The sequence below is a fragment of the Parasteatoda tepidariorum genome, chromosome 5 (genome assembly GCF_982258835.1).
Source record: "Parasteatoda tepidariorum strain Cologne lab strain chromosome 5, Ptep-v5.0, whole genome shotgun sequence".
Lineage (NCBI taxonomy): Eukaryota > Metazoa > Arthropoda > Arachnida > Araneae > Theridiidae > Parasteatoda > Parasteatoda tepidariorum.
In genome coordinates this window covers 38185128-38201398 of record NC_141759.1, presented here as the reverse complement: position 1 = coordinate 38201398, position 16271 = coordinate 38185128, and the positions used below count along the sequence as shown (strand labels likewise).

At 28.4% G+C, this 16271-nt stretch overlaps 1 protein-coding gene across 1 annotated transcript in view; it reads left to right on the top strand.

The window, feature by feature from the left end:
• The first annotated feature begins 1201 nt into the window (after nt 1-1201).
• The window catches only part of LOC107451599 (ATP-binding cassette sub-family C member 8), a 70928-nt gene continuing 55858 nt past the window's right edge, over nt 1202-16271 (top strand). Inside the window, exons 1-7 of the mRNA XM_043054186.3 lie at nt 1202-1976; nt 6815-6997; nt 8331-8387; nt 9036-9236; nt 10773-10922; nt 14993-15136; nt 15761-15895. Coding sequence (XP_042910120.2) covers nt 1416-1976; nt 6815-6997; nt 8331-8387; nt 9036-9236; nt 10773-10922; nt 14993-15136; nt 15761-15895 — 1431 coding nt within the window. The 5' untranslated portion in view covers nt 1202-1415. The remainder of the gene's footprint in view (nt 1977-6814; nt 6998-8330; nt 8388-9035; nt 9237-10772; nt 10923-14992; nt 15137-15760; nt 15896-16271) is intronic.

The following is a 16271-nucleotide window of genomic DNA, read 5'->3' as shown; positions in this document are numbered from 1 at the left end:
TTGAATATAGTTAATCTCTAATCTGATGGGATGAAAAACACAAAAAGCGCGTTTTGCCTAATTGAATATCGTAAAACCATCAGTGTGGGCAGCAAAAAATAATAAGTGAAGAAATATTCGAAATTTATTTAGTTTTATTAATTACATCATGCTTTTCATTTTTGAGCATGATTTCGTGTTTAGCACTGATTTATTGATCATTACTTTTTTTTTTTTTTTTTTACGAAGAAAGGATATTTAGCTAGTATATATACATAAAAACTAGAGTACCGAAAAACAAATAAAAAAATTTAAAAAAATTTCTTACATTTCAAATTTTTTCTCTAAAAAAATATTTTGATCATCATTAAAATAAATTATTAAAAAAAGAATAAATGATCACTAAAAATATTTTTTTTATCTTTTAAGAAATGATTTTTTTTTTATTTATTCACTTATTATTATTATTTTTTTTTTTTACTTTAGTGAAAAAATTTGTAACCAGGAATTTGTAATTTTATAAAAAAAAAGTATTTTTTACTCGTGTCCATTTTTAAAATAGGTCTATCCACTTTGCAAACGCTGTAAATTTTTCCAAAAATGGCTGTCAATTTTTTTTTTATTAGAGTGAAAAATTTATCAAATATTTTATGATGCAATGAACACTTCTTTTATTTTTATGAGGTAGATAGTTTCTACTCGTAGAAACTGCATACACATTACAATTAAGAAGTTTTTTTGGTATATGACAGCTACAAATAATTTATTTGGGAGATAGGTAGGAGCTTTATTTACGTAGCACTGAAGCTGCACAATGGGCTATTGGCGACGGTCTGGGAAACATCCCTGAGGATGAGCCGATGACATACCATTGCATTTCGTGAGGTCACTTTCAGAAATTTAGAGGTAGATCTATAGCAAAAGGAAATTTTTTCCACATTTCTGAACTCATGGTAGTGATACTGCTCAGCGACTACCCCAGTCCAGGAATTTCGATTCAATAAATTTTAAGAGTAAGTATATTTCAAATTGTAGTTTACAATTATATATGATGAGAAATATATGATAATGATACAATCATAAATTTTTTTTGCAAAAAAGTGTTCAAATAAACTTATATTCGCGATTTCATAGTTTAAATTTCCACTCATGCGAACCTCGTGAAAATGAAAAGAAATTATTAGAGGTAAAAATTGCTGTGTTTGTGAATGGCAACAGGCTTAGTTTTATAATCAAAATAGTGTAGGCGGTCTGTTATGATTTCCATGTGAATGTCAATAATGTTTTCACGCCATCTGACAGAACGTCTTTTCTCCAAGAGCACTTCTGGTCACCTTCTCATTCTTCTCTAATACTCTGGAGTTCAAATGTGTGGGAAGAGCCGGTTTCCCCATCAAGAGTTTGCTCTAACAAAGGAATGCAATTAGAAACTAAAAATGTTTTGTGCCGATCCTGAGATTAGTATTAACGGGACAATTCGGTACTTTTCAACCCGTAAAGAATGTTATGTGGATACTATCAGTATGGTACTAAACATCTTACTGGTGTTTATGACCGTCGTAGTGACTTTGAGGTACAAATGCACAAAAATACAAAGCAAACAAGGAGAATTGGTCCGATACCATGAACATACCACAAGATGGATTTTGACACTTCTCCTTTTGTGTTTAAATTTTATAGAATGTGGTGAAGGGATACTCGTTAATCAATTCAATGAATTCACGAAATTTCATGTTGTAATGGCACCATTCACATCATTACTGTCAACTATCTCAGCAATTTTCTTTTATTATTATGTAGAACGTTTGAATCGTCCTAAACTCTTGATGATTCTCTTCTTGTTCTGGCCCATAGCTGGTATCTTGAAGCTTGCCAAACTTGTCACACTCTATGGAATGGGTCTGAATATCTTTCATTTGAGGATTGAAGTCACATGGGCTTTTACTGTGTTTTATTCTGTATTAACTGCTATTGATGCTACTTTGTTAATTGTACAGGTAAATGATATTCAAACATATTATGAGGTACAATTGAACGAATGTAAAATTCATAATGAATTATGCTAATTATTGAATTAAAGTTACTTATGAATTGTGCACTAATCCTAAATTAATTATCATATTACACTCTTTTTCCCAAATTAATCATACAGCTATCATGTATATGAATCTAATAAATGGATAGTTTCGCCATGCCTTTATGAAATTCATTAGTGCATAATTTGTTCATAATTTCTATAAAAAGGTTTATGATGAATATATATTACTTTTAAAGTTGTTTTTATAAGGAAAATTTATATAAGAAAATTTTTTCATTTTTATTCTGAACTATTTTGAATTTATGTCACTTCCAACAAACCTATATCATTTTAACTTAATTAAGTTAAGATTATTATAATTTTTTGAATATTCGTAGAATATTTATAAAAATCATAATATTTTTCATATATATTTCCTATAATATGCAATTACAAAAAGTCATTTTTATAACTTGATTGTATCATTCTTCATTATAGAAATTCTTTTACTGTTATATGAATGGAATTATTAAAATTTTAAGATTTATTGGTAATGAAGTAGAATTAAAAAATCAATTTAGAATACAACAGATTATTTGTAATTTAAAAAAAAAATGGTTTGTTAGACTTTTGTGGTATAAAATTTCATTGCTTGGAAATCATATAGGTGAGTTTAAAATTGTAGTAAAAATGCATTTTAAAAAATTTATTATAATTAATTTCTGAATATAAGCCCATCCTTGTATAAGCTGAAGAGTATGCTTTTTATTTGGAATTTCACCCAAATTCAAAACTAGTATGTAAATCAATGGAAAAAAATAAATAAGCAAAGCTCCCTCTAGCCTGCAATATAAAATACTTAACAGTTCCATTGATAATATGAAGGAAATATTCTGTCAAATGTAAAAAAATTATATTCAGAAAAGAATCTAATATAAAAATTCTCTAAGAGAATTTAGTATAAAAGTTAAGATAATTTATTCAAGAGTACTATTTCTAAATGTATGACTCTAGGAAAACTTTTAATATATACTACGAAGTCTAAAGATTTCAGGACATCATCTGTGCAGGGTTCCCACGGTCCTTGAGAGTCCTTGAAAGTCCTTGAATTTTTTTTTGCTAAATTTAGGTCCTTGAAAGTGCTTGAAAAACGTCTTAGGTCCTTGAAAAACTTGATAGGTCCTTGAATTTGTCCAATACTGCCGACGGCCCTTTTTATAAAACACCCGCGGATCTTTCTCGTTCTTTCTGTTTTGTTCCCGAGCTCTCTCACGTGGTTTTTAACGCCACCGTTTCTAACCGGGCGTAGCGTCTTGGTGTCTGCCAAGCGCGTGGAGCACAGCAGACAATCAATGCGTTCGGGGCGAGACTCCACTTCATCTTCCGTCGCATATGCTTAGATCTTCTTTTTTCTTATCGACGAATTTTGTAACAATATGTACCTTGTAGTTTTAATAAATTTGCCGTTTTACCATCCGCACTTGTCCTTACGTTTGCGTCATTTCAAAACTTTATTGTAAAGCGTATTCGCAAAGGCACGGCTTCGTATTTGTGTTATGTAGTTTAGACTAGTTAGCCTGGGAAGTGCTATTTTAATCCCCAATGGATGGATAATCAAGCTTATAAAGAATGGATTTTATCGATGCCCGAAAAGAAGTTCAGAGCCAAGTGCCGATTATGCATGAAGGAGATCGATATCGCAAAAATGGAAGAATCTACTCTGAAATCACACATGAAAGAAAGGTAAAACAAAAAAGCAGTCTCATGCCCTGAGTTCTCTTTTTCCAAAGACATCAACATCTAATTCATCTGGTGTAAATACTCCTTCAACATTGTGTGCCCCATGTGAAACAGAAACTTTAGTGGCCGAGGTAACATTGTCTTCTTATCTGGTCAAAAGGAATGTGCTTGATGCTGAAATTCTAATTATTCATGTAACTCCTTTGAAGGGATTAGTAAATTGTTCTCCAAAATGTTTGCTGATAGCTGTATAGCGAGACAATTTTTTTGTAGTGCCACAAAGTGAGCCTATTTGGGCTCCTTTGGATTGGCACTATACTTCAAAGGGATTCTTATAAATGAGCTGAAGAATGTTGATTGCTACACTGTACTCTTTGATGAGACGTTAAATCAGTCTCTACAATCTAAGCAGATGGACATTATGGTAAGGAATTGATAATAAAGTTTGCACTAAGTATCTTACCTCCCAATTTATGGGTCATGGAACTGCAGAAAATATTTTGTCCTCTTTTTACAAATGCATGGATGATGGTTAAAAGCTCTCTAAAATACTTCAATTATCCATAGATGTACCCTATGTCAGTTGGAAATTCTATTAGAAGCTTCAGTGTGAATTAAAAGAGAAATATTCCCACCAGGTCATATTCATTGGCAGTTGTGGATTACACATAACGAATAATGCTTTTAAACATGGGAAAATGGGATATGTTCCTTCTAATTTTTATTTTCAGAGAGAATTGTTGCTGCATAACATTTAGAGAAGGTTGTGTAAATTATGGATGAATAATTTCAGAAACGATGTTTAATAGAGGAGAGGGTTATGGAATAGTCATGGAATATGGAATACCTAAGATTTAGCTCTGTCTTTCATGCAGCCTTCACATGGAAATACACAGAATTAAAGGATTTCACCATTAACACCTCATTACCATTAGTTATAGATTGTGCTGAAAATGATTTTGTGAATTAATATGTAAAACCAGTAGGGTTGTTTTTAAAAAAATATAAATTTTAGTCCATAATACATATACTCTCTTCTCTCTATATAGGCAAAGCATTTAGGTATTATATTTGAAATTAATTATTGCCACAACAAGCATTGTTGCTTCTAGTAAAATAGAAGAGAATAATTTTTAAAATTGGTCTTAGATTAAGGTCCTTGAAAATTTTGTTGAGGTCCTTGAAAAATCCTGGAAAGTCCTTGAATTTCAATCTCATCATAGAGTGGGAACCCTGTCTGTGTCGAATTCAGTATTGTTATTAGTATAATCATGCAGATTCTACTCTGTATTGGATTCTACTTCATCCTCATCTCTAGAGTGCCTCAAACAAATAGCCTTCATTTGTCCAACAATGTACCCGTCCTCCTTTGAAACTTACCCGCAGCTTCTAAATAAATAAAAATATAATTTTCTCTTATTTATTACAAACATTTATATAAATTGCACAATTAATTAGTAGTTACTACGATTACAAATGCTAAGATTACATTATACAGTAATAAAGGAAATGCTAGATTACTAATAATAACCTAGTATTTCTTTTATGAAGTAATTTAAATGACAAAGGTCAAGTTATCTGGAATGTCAATTTATCTGAAGGTACTGCGTTTTTTAAATGAATCAAATGCGACGTTTGCCAGTTCCACAATCAAGCCAATGACTTACAGAGGTTTCTGCACAGAAATCTGAAAAGGGTTTTCCATTTAGGTAGATGTTCATAATTATGTTTAACGCTTCTTGTTTAAGACCAGTACTTAATGTGTTTTTTTGTAAGTTCATTGCTGAAAAGCCCCTTTCAACCGCTGCAGTACTCCAAGGCAGAGAAAACATCAATTCAACCATACGCAGTATGCACTAGACTCTTGTAAGATACCTATTTTTGTTGTTAATGGCACTCTCATTATTTTTTCAAAATAACATCTATGTTTTTAAGAAATGCACAGTATTTATATAATAGCCTTATCTGGATCTTTTTTCATTCTTTATCAAAATAACATTTGTCTTTCTATAGAATACATATCTATTATATTCAATGCTTATTGGAAGTATATAATAATTCTTGTATTTTGCCTAAAAACGTTTGACATTATATTCAATGCCTAGGCATTGTATAGAATGTCATTTTAAGCTTTGCTAGTAACATGTATGCACACACATATGACCTCCTTAATACCCCATCATGGCCTTGGTCTGGACAGAATCTATTCTTTAGTAGTTTTGTAACTCATTTTGCATATAAAATTTCATAATTTTTGTATATATAAATAGTTATAAATGTCATTAATGTGATGTATTCCTTATTCTTAATTTTTTGTTTAAAATCTTTATAGAGATTGTAGGAGTAAAATGTAGGTACTTTTTAAATGTTGCTGCTTTTTGGTTAATAAATAAATACTTTTTCTATACCAGAGACAGCAAAAAAATTCAAACTAAGTCCAATTTCTTGTTAATTTGTGTGTTCATTTGGTTTTCCCAGCTCTACAATTATAAAATATTTTATAATATATCTCTTAGATAACATATTATTTTTTGGGCTTTTTTCAATATAAAGCTAAATCTATTGATTACATGTAATTAATGATGTATTACATGTAATTAATGATGTATTCCATGTTCCATGGATTACAGTGTATGGTCCATTTTACAGTCTTGAGCCTGCACTAAACCACATAAAAGTTTGCACTGTCTAAAGCAATCATTTTGACTGAAATGGGATAGATTATAGGTCGAAGACTTGTGACTTATCGCTGAAAATTTCATGAAGTATTTGCACCTATGCATTGCTGCAAAAGGCAGCCACTTTGAAACCAAATAAATTTATTTATTAGTAAAAGTCTACTCTTATTATTATTTGTTATATTTTGTTAATTTAATCTTAATGAAGTTCTATTAAAGATTGTTAGTCTGGCTATTTTTCTGTACCTTATAATTAAAGCGAATGTTATATAATATGTTTTAGCTATGTAATTAGACTTTTTAAATCTGTATTTCCTTTGTCAGTTTTTTGTTCGGTATTTGCAAAAATCATAATTATTAATTCGCAGTCTAATTTTTTAACAGTTAACTTTTGTTTCAGAAATATTTGTGTCATAAACCTTATCATGAAGAGCCAGAATACAAATTTGATGTTTCTAACATTCAGTATTTACATCCTTACGTCAATTTATTCGCCAAGGCAACATTTTCATGGCTTGTTCCTCTATTGAAATTGGGTTATCATCGTCCATTAGAGCTTGCAGATTTAGAAGGACTTCCAGAAGTAAATTCACATTTTAAATTATTTTTATCTTACTTTCTCTTTTTATTTTTCAAAGAAATTCTGACATACATATTAAAGAATTTGTATTTTTTTTTTCATTTTAAAGTTTTTATAAAAAATAGAGTAAAATTTTTTAGATAAGATAAAAAATATAGAAATGTTTATCTAATAAAACAAAAAATGCATTATTCAGATAGCTATTTATTTTGGATTTCTTTTTTAATTTTATATTTTTTTCAAGTGTACGAAGTACTTTGATCCCTTGGAAATATGGTGTAAAAAAATCTTCAGCTTTTTTTAAAACTTTTTTTTTGTTATTAAATTCAGATTTTTAAAAAATAATTTTTCCTTTCTTTATTAGTTTATATTTTATACTGAGTAAAATGAAAATTTTAACTGAAGAGCTGAGTGAATTAGGTTATAAATGAATTTGAGTAAATTAACTTGAAAAGTTCATTTGTTGTTTATGATTGGCACTTTATTTTTTATTCAAGAGTTTTATAAGAGAACAATGCATTAACTCCTAACACTTATTTAAACTGTCACTGTCATAGCAAGCACACACATAATTTCTGCTTAAAAAAATCTTTCTAAAATTACTTGTTAACTGTTAGCTGCACTTGGAACCTTCTTTCACTCTGTAAACACTCAAAAATTGAAATTTATTACTTTCCTCCTCTGAGGTCTGCCGAAAGATTTATCAAAATTAATCAGTGTTATAGTTAAGAAGGACTAGAATGATATTTTTCCCTGAAGAATTTTAATTTTTCAAAAATGATACCTAAAATCTTATCTAAGATCTTCAATTATGTACGAAGCCTTATTTATATATTCTCAATGTGTATATACTTATTCGTTTTTACTACTTAATGGATGAATACTTTATTCATTTTTGCTGAAATGATGCAATTGTTTCAATATAATTTTAAAGATATCCCTTTTTACGCAAATTAAGCATATTGCTTTATATCTTATGTGTGTTTTATTTAATTTCTAATGACAAATAATGTTTTGAAATTTTATATTTTTTCATTTGGTATATCTTTATTATTAAATTATTTATAAAATAATTAAAATTTAGAAATTGTGTATATGTGAATTTACTTGATATTTTGCAACTTGATGATATTAAAGCCATTTAACAGTAAAATAAATTATTAAGACCTTTAAAATCAAAATGCTTTTTCATAAATATTTTTATAACTTAATGTTAAAGATATGTTTGAAAGTTACATTTTATCATAAGTTTCCTTTTAATAAGCATTTCCCCCCTTAATTATTATGCTGCTTTTATTTATTTATTTGTATTTAATATTTTTATTTATATATTTAGGAAGAAAAAGCTGAATACCAATTTAGAAGATTTAATGAAATATATCTTAAGGAAAAGGTAATATGCTATTCAAATCTGCATTACCTTATATATATCCTGGAAAAAGTGGTAAAATATTTCAGGTCATCACTATAGTTGGTGCAAACTATGCATAAGTATATTATTTGTATATGTAAATTATTGTCTTTTTAATAATAAGAATAGTTTTGATATCAATCACAAAGGAATGTTATCCATATAGTATCAATTGATGCTTTATGCTTTCGTAGAGTTAACATTCCAATCTGTTATTACAACATTATTTTTTTTTTCTGACTTCAAAGTAAAAGATTGGGGAATAAAATGTTCCATCACCACATTAAAGTTCTATGATTTTTAAACTTAGAAAAAATGATCCACATTGCAGATACAAATTATTACATATAATTAATTATATTTATCTTACATTTATTCACATTTGTTGCATGCTTGATTATTTACATATTTTTACTATAACCTTTTTTTATTTACTCTTGCAACAACTATTATTACATTAAAACAATTACTTATCATTCTTTTCAATACCTATTTTTTCTACCAGCTTCTTTACAATTTATGAGAGAAAAATTACAGCTGTAATCAAAAAACAATAACTGTATTTAGTATCAAAAATTTTTTGCAGTTTTACAATGCTAGTGATTTTTTAAAAACTTTTTTTTTTTTTAGCAAATTGCCGAAAAACTTGGAAGAGATATATCCCTCTGGAAATGTTATTGGTTGACATTCTGGAAAACTTTATTTTTTGGAGGGCTTATGAAAGTGACTGGTGATGTAGTGATTTTAATTGGCCCTTTATCAATAAATATCATCTTGGCTTATGTTGCATCAGTTCGCACTGGCACTCTACCTCATGGTACTCTAGAACAAGTATGTTATACTCTTTTATTTATAATTTATTTACTTACAGGATGGTTTGTTTAGTGACTTGTTAATGAATCAGGTGTATAACTAATTTGCCTAGATGAAAACTTGTTCATTATCATATTTGTAAATAAGGTTTATAACTGGTTCACTTAGATAAAAACCTGTATGGTGACTTGTTAGGTAATCTAGTTAACTGAATTGCTTAGTGAATCAGATTTAGATTCTGTACAAGGCTGTTTACGAGACATCTTTTCTATCGAAAATACTTTTATTTAGTGATTTGACAAAAACATTCAGTGCCCAGTTATAGTCATAGTTGCTGTCAACTCAGGGAATAGAATATTTTCTTCCTAATGAGGTGACCCAGGTATGAATCCCAGCAAGGGCAGGCTCATGTGAACTTTGCTTTCGGCTTGCACGGACTACAGTACTGACCTGAATTATTTTTAGTGATAGACCGATAGTGGGTTAGAGTCCCTTCGTTCTCATGATAACTGTAGGGGTTTTTGTGAATTTCCTCTCCATGTAACATAAAAGTGGGTTTGTTTTATCAAAAAGTCCTCCTTGATAGCTAGTTTGTCCTAATACTTGATCTAGGGGTTCCCTTGTCTTCTGGGTTGATTTCAAAATTGCAAGGCTATGGAGTTTGGCAGTGATAGTACTAGTAGTAAACTCAGAATTCAGTGGGCTGTTCAACTCCAGTTATAATAATAATAATAATAAAAAAATCACTTGTAAAAGTGATCTTAAGGTTGTGCTTAAATGAAAAGCTGAATAATGATTAGACAATTTCAGATTCATTTATGAAAACAATTAAATTTACTTTAATTTAGTTTGTTTAATGAAATTTGAAAGTGATACTAGGAGATTTTCTGATAAAGTAGTAAAAATGTAGCAATACCAAAATAATAATAACAAATTGCCTAATTTAATCTTAATTTTTAAAAATTTCACATATATGTACGGTCATAGTTACCTGTTTTTTTTTATGGCATAAAGTTAGAAGGTATCAAATGTATACTCACATAATATTATACTGGAACCAAACATCTTTTTATATAAAGACTTAACAAACTAAATACTTATTATAAAAACAGGGCTGCACACTACTTCACCTTTTGCAAAATATCATAATAAGTGGTAGAAAAACTAAAGCTTTCATAATTTTGATAGCATTTTAAAAGAGTTACCACGGAAGATTTGGAACAAAGTGGCATTTCATATCAGCTTTTGAATCATTAACATGTAGTGGTGTGGATAATAACTTTATATCAAATTTTCAAGACAAAGAATCCTACGTTAACACATAAACTTAACTACCATTATATGAAATTTTCCCAAAAAGCGTAGAAAGTTGGCAACCTTGTAATAATGTTGTGTATTTAAAATTATTTTAGGTTATCTGACCGTAAGGGTTTTCTTAAACCCAAGTGTTTCATTAGTTCATTTAGTATTTTCTCCCACTAAATGTTTTAACAAGGATAATTTAAAATTTTTAAATTGATTTTCGTATAATTTAAACTGATTTTTCTTTTTTAGCCATATTATCCTACTGCTTGGGAATTCATTCAAAATGGTTTTGTTATGGCTGTAATTGTTCTTATTGCCACTTTCCTGCAAAGCACATTATCAAATAATTTTAACCACTTGGCAATAGCAGAAGGAACACACTTAAGGACAGCTTTGCAGGTGAAATACTTTGTTACTCTTATTTAAACATTTATATTACTCTTATGTTATTATAGACAGTTGTATATTGGCCTGGACAGTTGACAGCAGGGTTGGGGTTTTGGACGTCCTAAACTGGTTTTGGACAAGACACGTGGGTTTTACTGGGTAAAACTGTCCTAAAGTGGGTAAAACTGTCTTAAAGTATCCAAAACCTTGAACTTAGGTAAACGGTAAAAATTCTAACCATTTAACCATTGTACACATAATAATTACATGTATCAATAAATATTTGATATTTTTTGTACAATTTACTATAACTTATTAAAGGAAAATAATATAATATAATAGGAAAAGGCTTATAATTTTTGAAGCTCCATTCATTGAACAGCAAAAGTGAATACCTAATCCTTTAAATGTAAATATGCTTTTAATACTGATAAATAATATTTTTGTATAAGGATAAATATGGCAATATTAAAAAATAATAATTTTTCTTAAAAAAAAATGCTAAATTTGTTCAAAAATTAATCTTTTATTTTTCACAATATTTTTTTTTAAAAAATTTTATAATTTCTGCATCACAGGATGATAAAAAAGACATCTATTTAAAGAAAAAAATTGTTTTTAAATATAAATATATTAGTTTAAATTGAAAATACAAAATAACTGAAAAATGTATTAAGAGTTTTGAAAGGCATAACATCAGTTTCAGTTACTGACACTGGTGATGTATCACCACTATGCTAAAACAATTAAACATGAATGAAATAAAAGTATTCTTGAATAGTACTATAGATAAATAAACCTGTTTATGACAAACCAAGCACTTAGTCCCTAATATTTTAACCTGTACGACAAGGCCAAACTACAGTTATGTACTATTGAATGAGAGGACCAATTGAACTTGATTACTGATTAATCTTCCTTTGTTTAAATTGAAGAGTCAAACAATATTAATAAAACATTATATTTTTAAAAACAAATATTCTGTAGTATATTTAATTATCAATATGTTATTAGTTATATGTTTATTTTACCTCTTAAATATTGTTCAGATAAAATTGTGACATAATTTGAGTAAAAGGGTTTTGGACAGGACGGTTTAAACCGTGGATTAATCCATTCTGTCCCGAAACTTGCCAACTCTGGTTGACAGATATGGCCTGTGTCGCTCAAATTAATTCCTTAACCTTATTCATAAATGTTAACTTTAATTTTCCGAATTTTTGTACCCTATGAGACTTAATATCTTATTATTACTTTACAATTTCTAAATTGAATGTTGCATTAGAAGTTAAACCTTATCAGAATATTTACTTTCAATAATTCTTTTAAATTTTCGATTAAAAGTTATTTTCAAGAAATTTATATTTAATTAAGATATTTCCCCTATTACTATAGAAATTGAAAAGACATTTTAACTTCATTCTTTAAAATGCAAAGAAAATAATAATTATGCAGTAAAATGATGCAATAATAAAATGATACAGTTTTTGAACATAACACTACACATGACATTTCAAGTATCAAGATTGTAAACAAATGAATAATAAAGTAAGTTAATAGTTTCTATTGCTCTGTTTGAAAGTTCCGTTGCTAAGCAAATTTAAAAGTAAGCGGTTGACTGATCTTACTCACGACGTGAGCGGGACTTTATTTGCTTTAGAGGTCTTGTTTATACCTCATCCAGTAGTTACAAGATGGCTTGTCAAGAGACGGAATGGTTACAATGTGTTTCATAATCAGAGAATCAGCACACTTCTGTCTGCAATATTAGTCACAAGTTGGCAGTCTGCATATATTTATCTTACTGATTTTAATAGTTAATATTAAGTATGTAGTTCAGGGTGGCCATCCTCCTGGAAAACCTTGAAAACCTGGAATTATCAGGGAATTTTTTTTATACTGGAAAGAACCTGGAAATATCAGGGAAATCTGGATAAAAACCTGGAAAATCAGGGAATTTTAAAGAAAAGCTGGAAATTTTTTCTTTGATAATTTTTTTAATTTCACTAATTTAAATTATTTACTAATTTTCTTAAGCTAAATTATTTCATCCATTGTACCCACTTTTTTTTAAACGGAAATGTATCGCCAAACCGTTGAAATATCATCAACTTAGCGATACTTTGCTTGCATCAAAATTTGCTTCATTACAGCTCTGTCAAACTAGAATACCACATAAAATTCTCCCACGGTTGCTAAACGAATGCAGAAACCTTTGACCGCTATGGGACTGTGCAATTTAGGAAAGATTCTGGTGGAGATGGAAAAAGGGATTAGGATATTAGCTTCTGTTTTTAAATTCTGTCCTTGGGCTGAATCCATTTATGGCTCAAGTTTGTTCTGATACTTTGGCAGTAATTTTTTTTTTCTATTTTGATAAAATGTTTTTTAATTTTTAACTTTATAAAATTCTCCAAAAATCTTTGGTTATAATTTAATAATAATAGATTTTATATTGCACTCTTTTTCTGAAAACTTTTCTACTCCCATTCAAAGAAATCTGTTAATTATTTTTTCTCAGCAAACCAACCAATCGCACATTTTTTTACAATCGCTAACAGCAATGTTTGTCGATAAATTGTTACAATTGTTGCATTAATGCTAATTTTTTCTATTTCATTTTAACCTTTTATAACATATATTAAAAAAAATTTTTTTGTAAGAACCAACTATATATTAATATTTCATTTTACTCTTTTGTTGGTCAATATATGATTTTTAATTCAAAATTTTGTACGAAAACATTTGAAAAATAAATAAAAAAATCTTGCCAAATTGTCAAAATAAATTATTTTTTTCAAGATGATATGTTAAAAAAAATAACATTTTGAATAAAATATTTTATAATAAAGACACTTTTCTTGTACACATCCTACACTTTACAAGAAAAAAGAAACAAAAACCTGGAAATTTTAAGATTTTTATCTGGAAAACCTGGAAAAATCATGGAAATTTGAAATCTGATTTGAGTGGCTACCCTGGTAGTTGTTAGCCTCATTGTGATGTAAATTAGATCACCAAATAAATATGAGTGACCAATACTCGTACATGTTTTCTTTCACGTAACTGATTCACTTACTTGCATGATGTTTTTACTCTGCTTTACTGCTCAACAGTGATCTGATAGTGTGCTGTTTGATGGATCTGGTTAGCATCATGCACTGCTAACTGATATGCTTTTATTGACAATAGGTGCTATCAAGTAAGCCTGCAAAGTATGGAGATGCCATATTAGACTAAGAAATCTATCCATTGCATGTTTATTATTGTTTGTGAGTAGCAACCTATAGTTTGTCCACGGTAAGAACTCCCCCCATCGCAAAGTCTGAGACTGCCTGCTGCTATGGAAACAGGAATTGCGCACTTCAGGGAGGGTAGATTGTCTTCACTTTAGGACTAACACAATAGACCGGAAAAAACAATTCTCTTTCGCTCGCCGACCAGAGCCAAAACCTGTCTGAAACAATGACCCCACACTCCTACTTGAAATAGTTATGTCTCGTTACCACAGTCAACGCAGCAGGTCCAGATGAATGAGTAGCGGAGTTCTTACTTTAAACAAATTGTAAAATTTGCTTGTGAGTGATGCAAAGTTCACTGTCTAACTACTATCTGAATTAATATATGAACCTATAAATAAAGTTTCTTATTTTCCTTACTATCTCTTGTGCAATCATGTGTGTAAACCAAGTGCAAGACATTTCATAGTCTTTAGGTCTTTTTTAATGATATAATCAAATTGTAAAAATTTTCCTTCAAAATTTTTCTTAATTAGGTTCTTTAATTATATTCTCTTCTAGTTAAGCAATACAATTACTTATGGACATTACTCGAAAAAAGATAGTTATTTTTTCTAAAAGAAGCTTATTATTTTTTCTCAAATATAAAATTTTTTTTCATAATCTTTTTCTAAATTATGCTCTGCTGGTATACATTATATTTTAATATTTTTTAATTTTTATATAATTTATGAGGTTATTATTTAGCACTTCTACATTTTTAATTCATTATTTTAGTGTGTACTGTTAGCTATAGCTTTTAAGCAAATTTGGATTTTACTAATTTCTTTCGCTTTCTTTTAGTGTCTTGTTTATAAAAAAGCATTAAAGACAAATTCTGCTACAGGCTTAGATACTGGAGCTCTAGTCAATCATATGTCTGTTGATGCTTTTAATATGTTGATGCTCTTTTCCATGGGCCATTATATTTGGGCTGTACCTTTAAAGGTATGTAACTGTAAAGTTATAGCTCTCTTTTTTTGAAAAAATTTTATTCAAAAGTATTTTTTTATTATTTTCTGACATACTTATTTTTAGCTATTCAAAATATATTTGAATTTTTTTTAATACTTTGTTTTAATTATTTTTCTTGAAAAAATAAATAGTTTGTGTTATAAAAATATTTTACAATCTTGTGTATAATATCACCTTTATTTATATACCGTTTTTAAGTAAATTAAATCTTTATATACTGTTATTGTTTCCAACAAACTATGATATTTAACAGAACTATTAGTTGAGTGGCAGCCAATAGGGGGAAAAAAATAATTTAAAAAAATTATCTTTAACAAATGTTTTTGATTTTAAAAGTATATTTAAATAAATATTAGGCAATGTTTTTTTCTTCTTTTATCTGATAAACTGGATTTTTGTTGTAATTTATTTAGAAAATCTAGAATAGTCAAAAAAAATTTTTTTCAAAAATTCATTTGAGGTTTAATGTTTTTTTTTTTTTTTAAATCCAATTTTTTTTATAACAATTATGTATTTTGTATAATTTCAATTAATAATCTGTTTTGAAACCTAAAATATACCTGTTCTAAAAATTGAAAAACAGAATTTTTTTTCCAGGTTGTTCTTCTTTTGGTTCTTCTCTACCTCCAACTTGGTTACAGTGCATTGATTGGTGCTGCTACTGTAATTTTTTTAGTTCCCATACAGTATTATATCTGTACATTATTATCTCGGATTCAAAGTAAAGCTTTGGTGAGTGAGTATCTGCTTATTATGTTAATACATCTTTTTTTTTAATTTCAAAAACTATTCAACCAATTTAGCTCAAATATTAGAATTTATCACTCTAAATTGTGTAATTTAAAAGTATACAAAGCATTTTACATCTTACAATTTAGAATGTTTTTGATTATTATTAAATTTAAGAATAAAAAGTATTACTTTTACTAAAAATAATTTTTCTACTTAACTGTATATGGATAAAAATTTTTATTCATAGCTACAAAGATATTTTGATACTTTATATTACAATTATTAACAACAATCAATAAAGATATAGACAAAAGTCATTAAGCCAAAACTATTCTATTTAGGAAAAGGCAGTTGATGCAGAGATGAAGAGAATTCA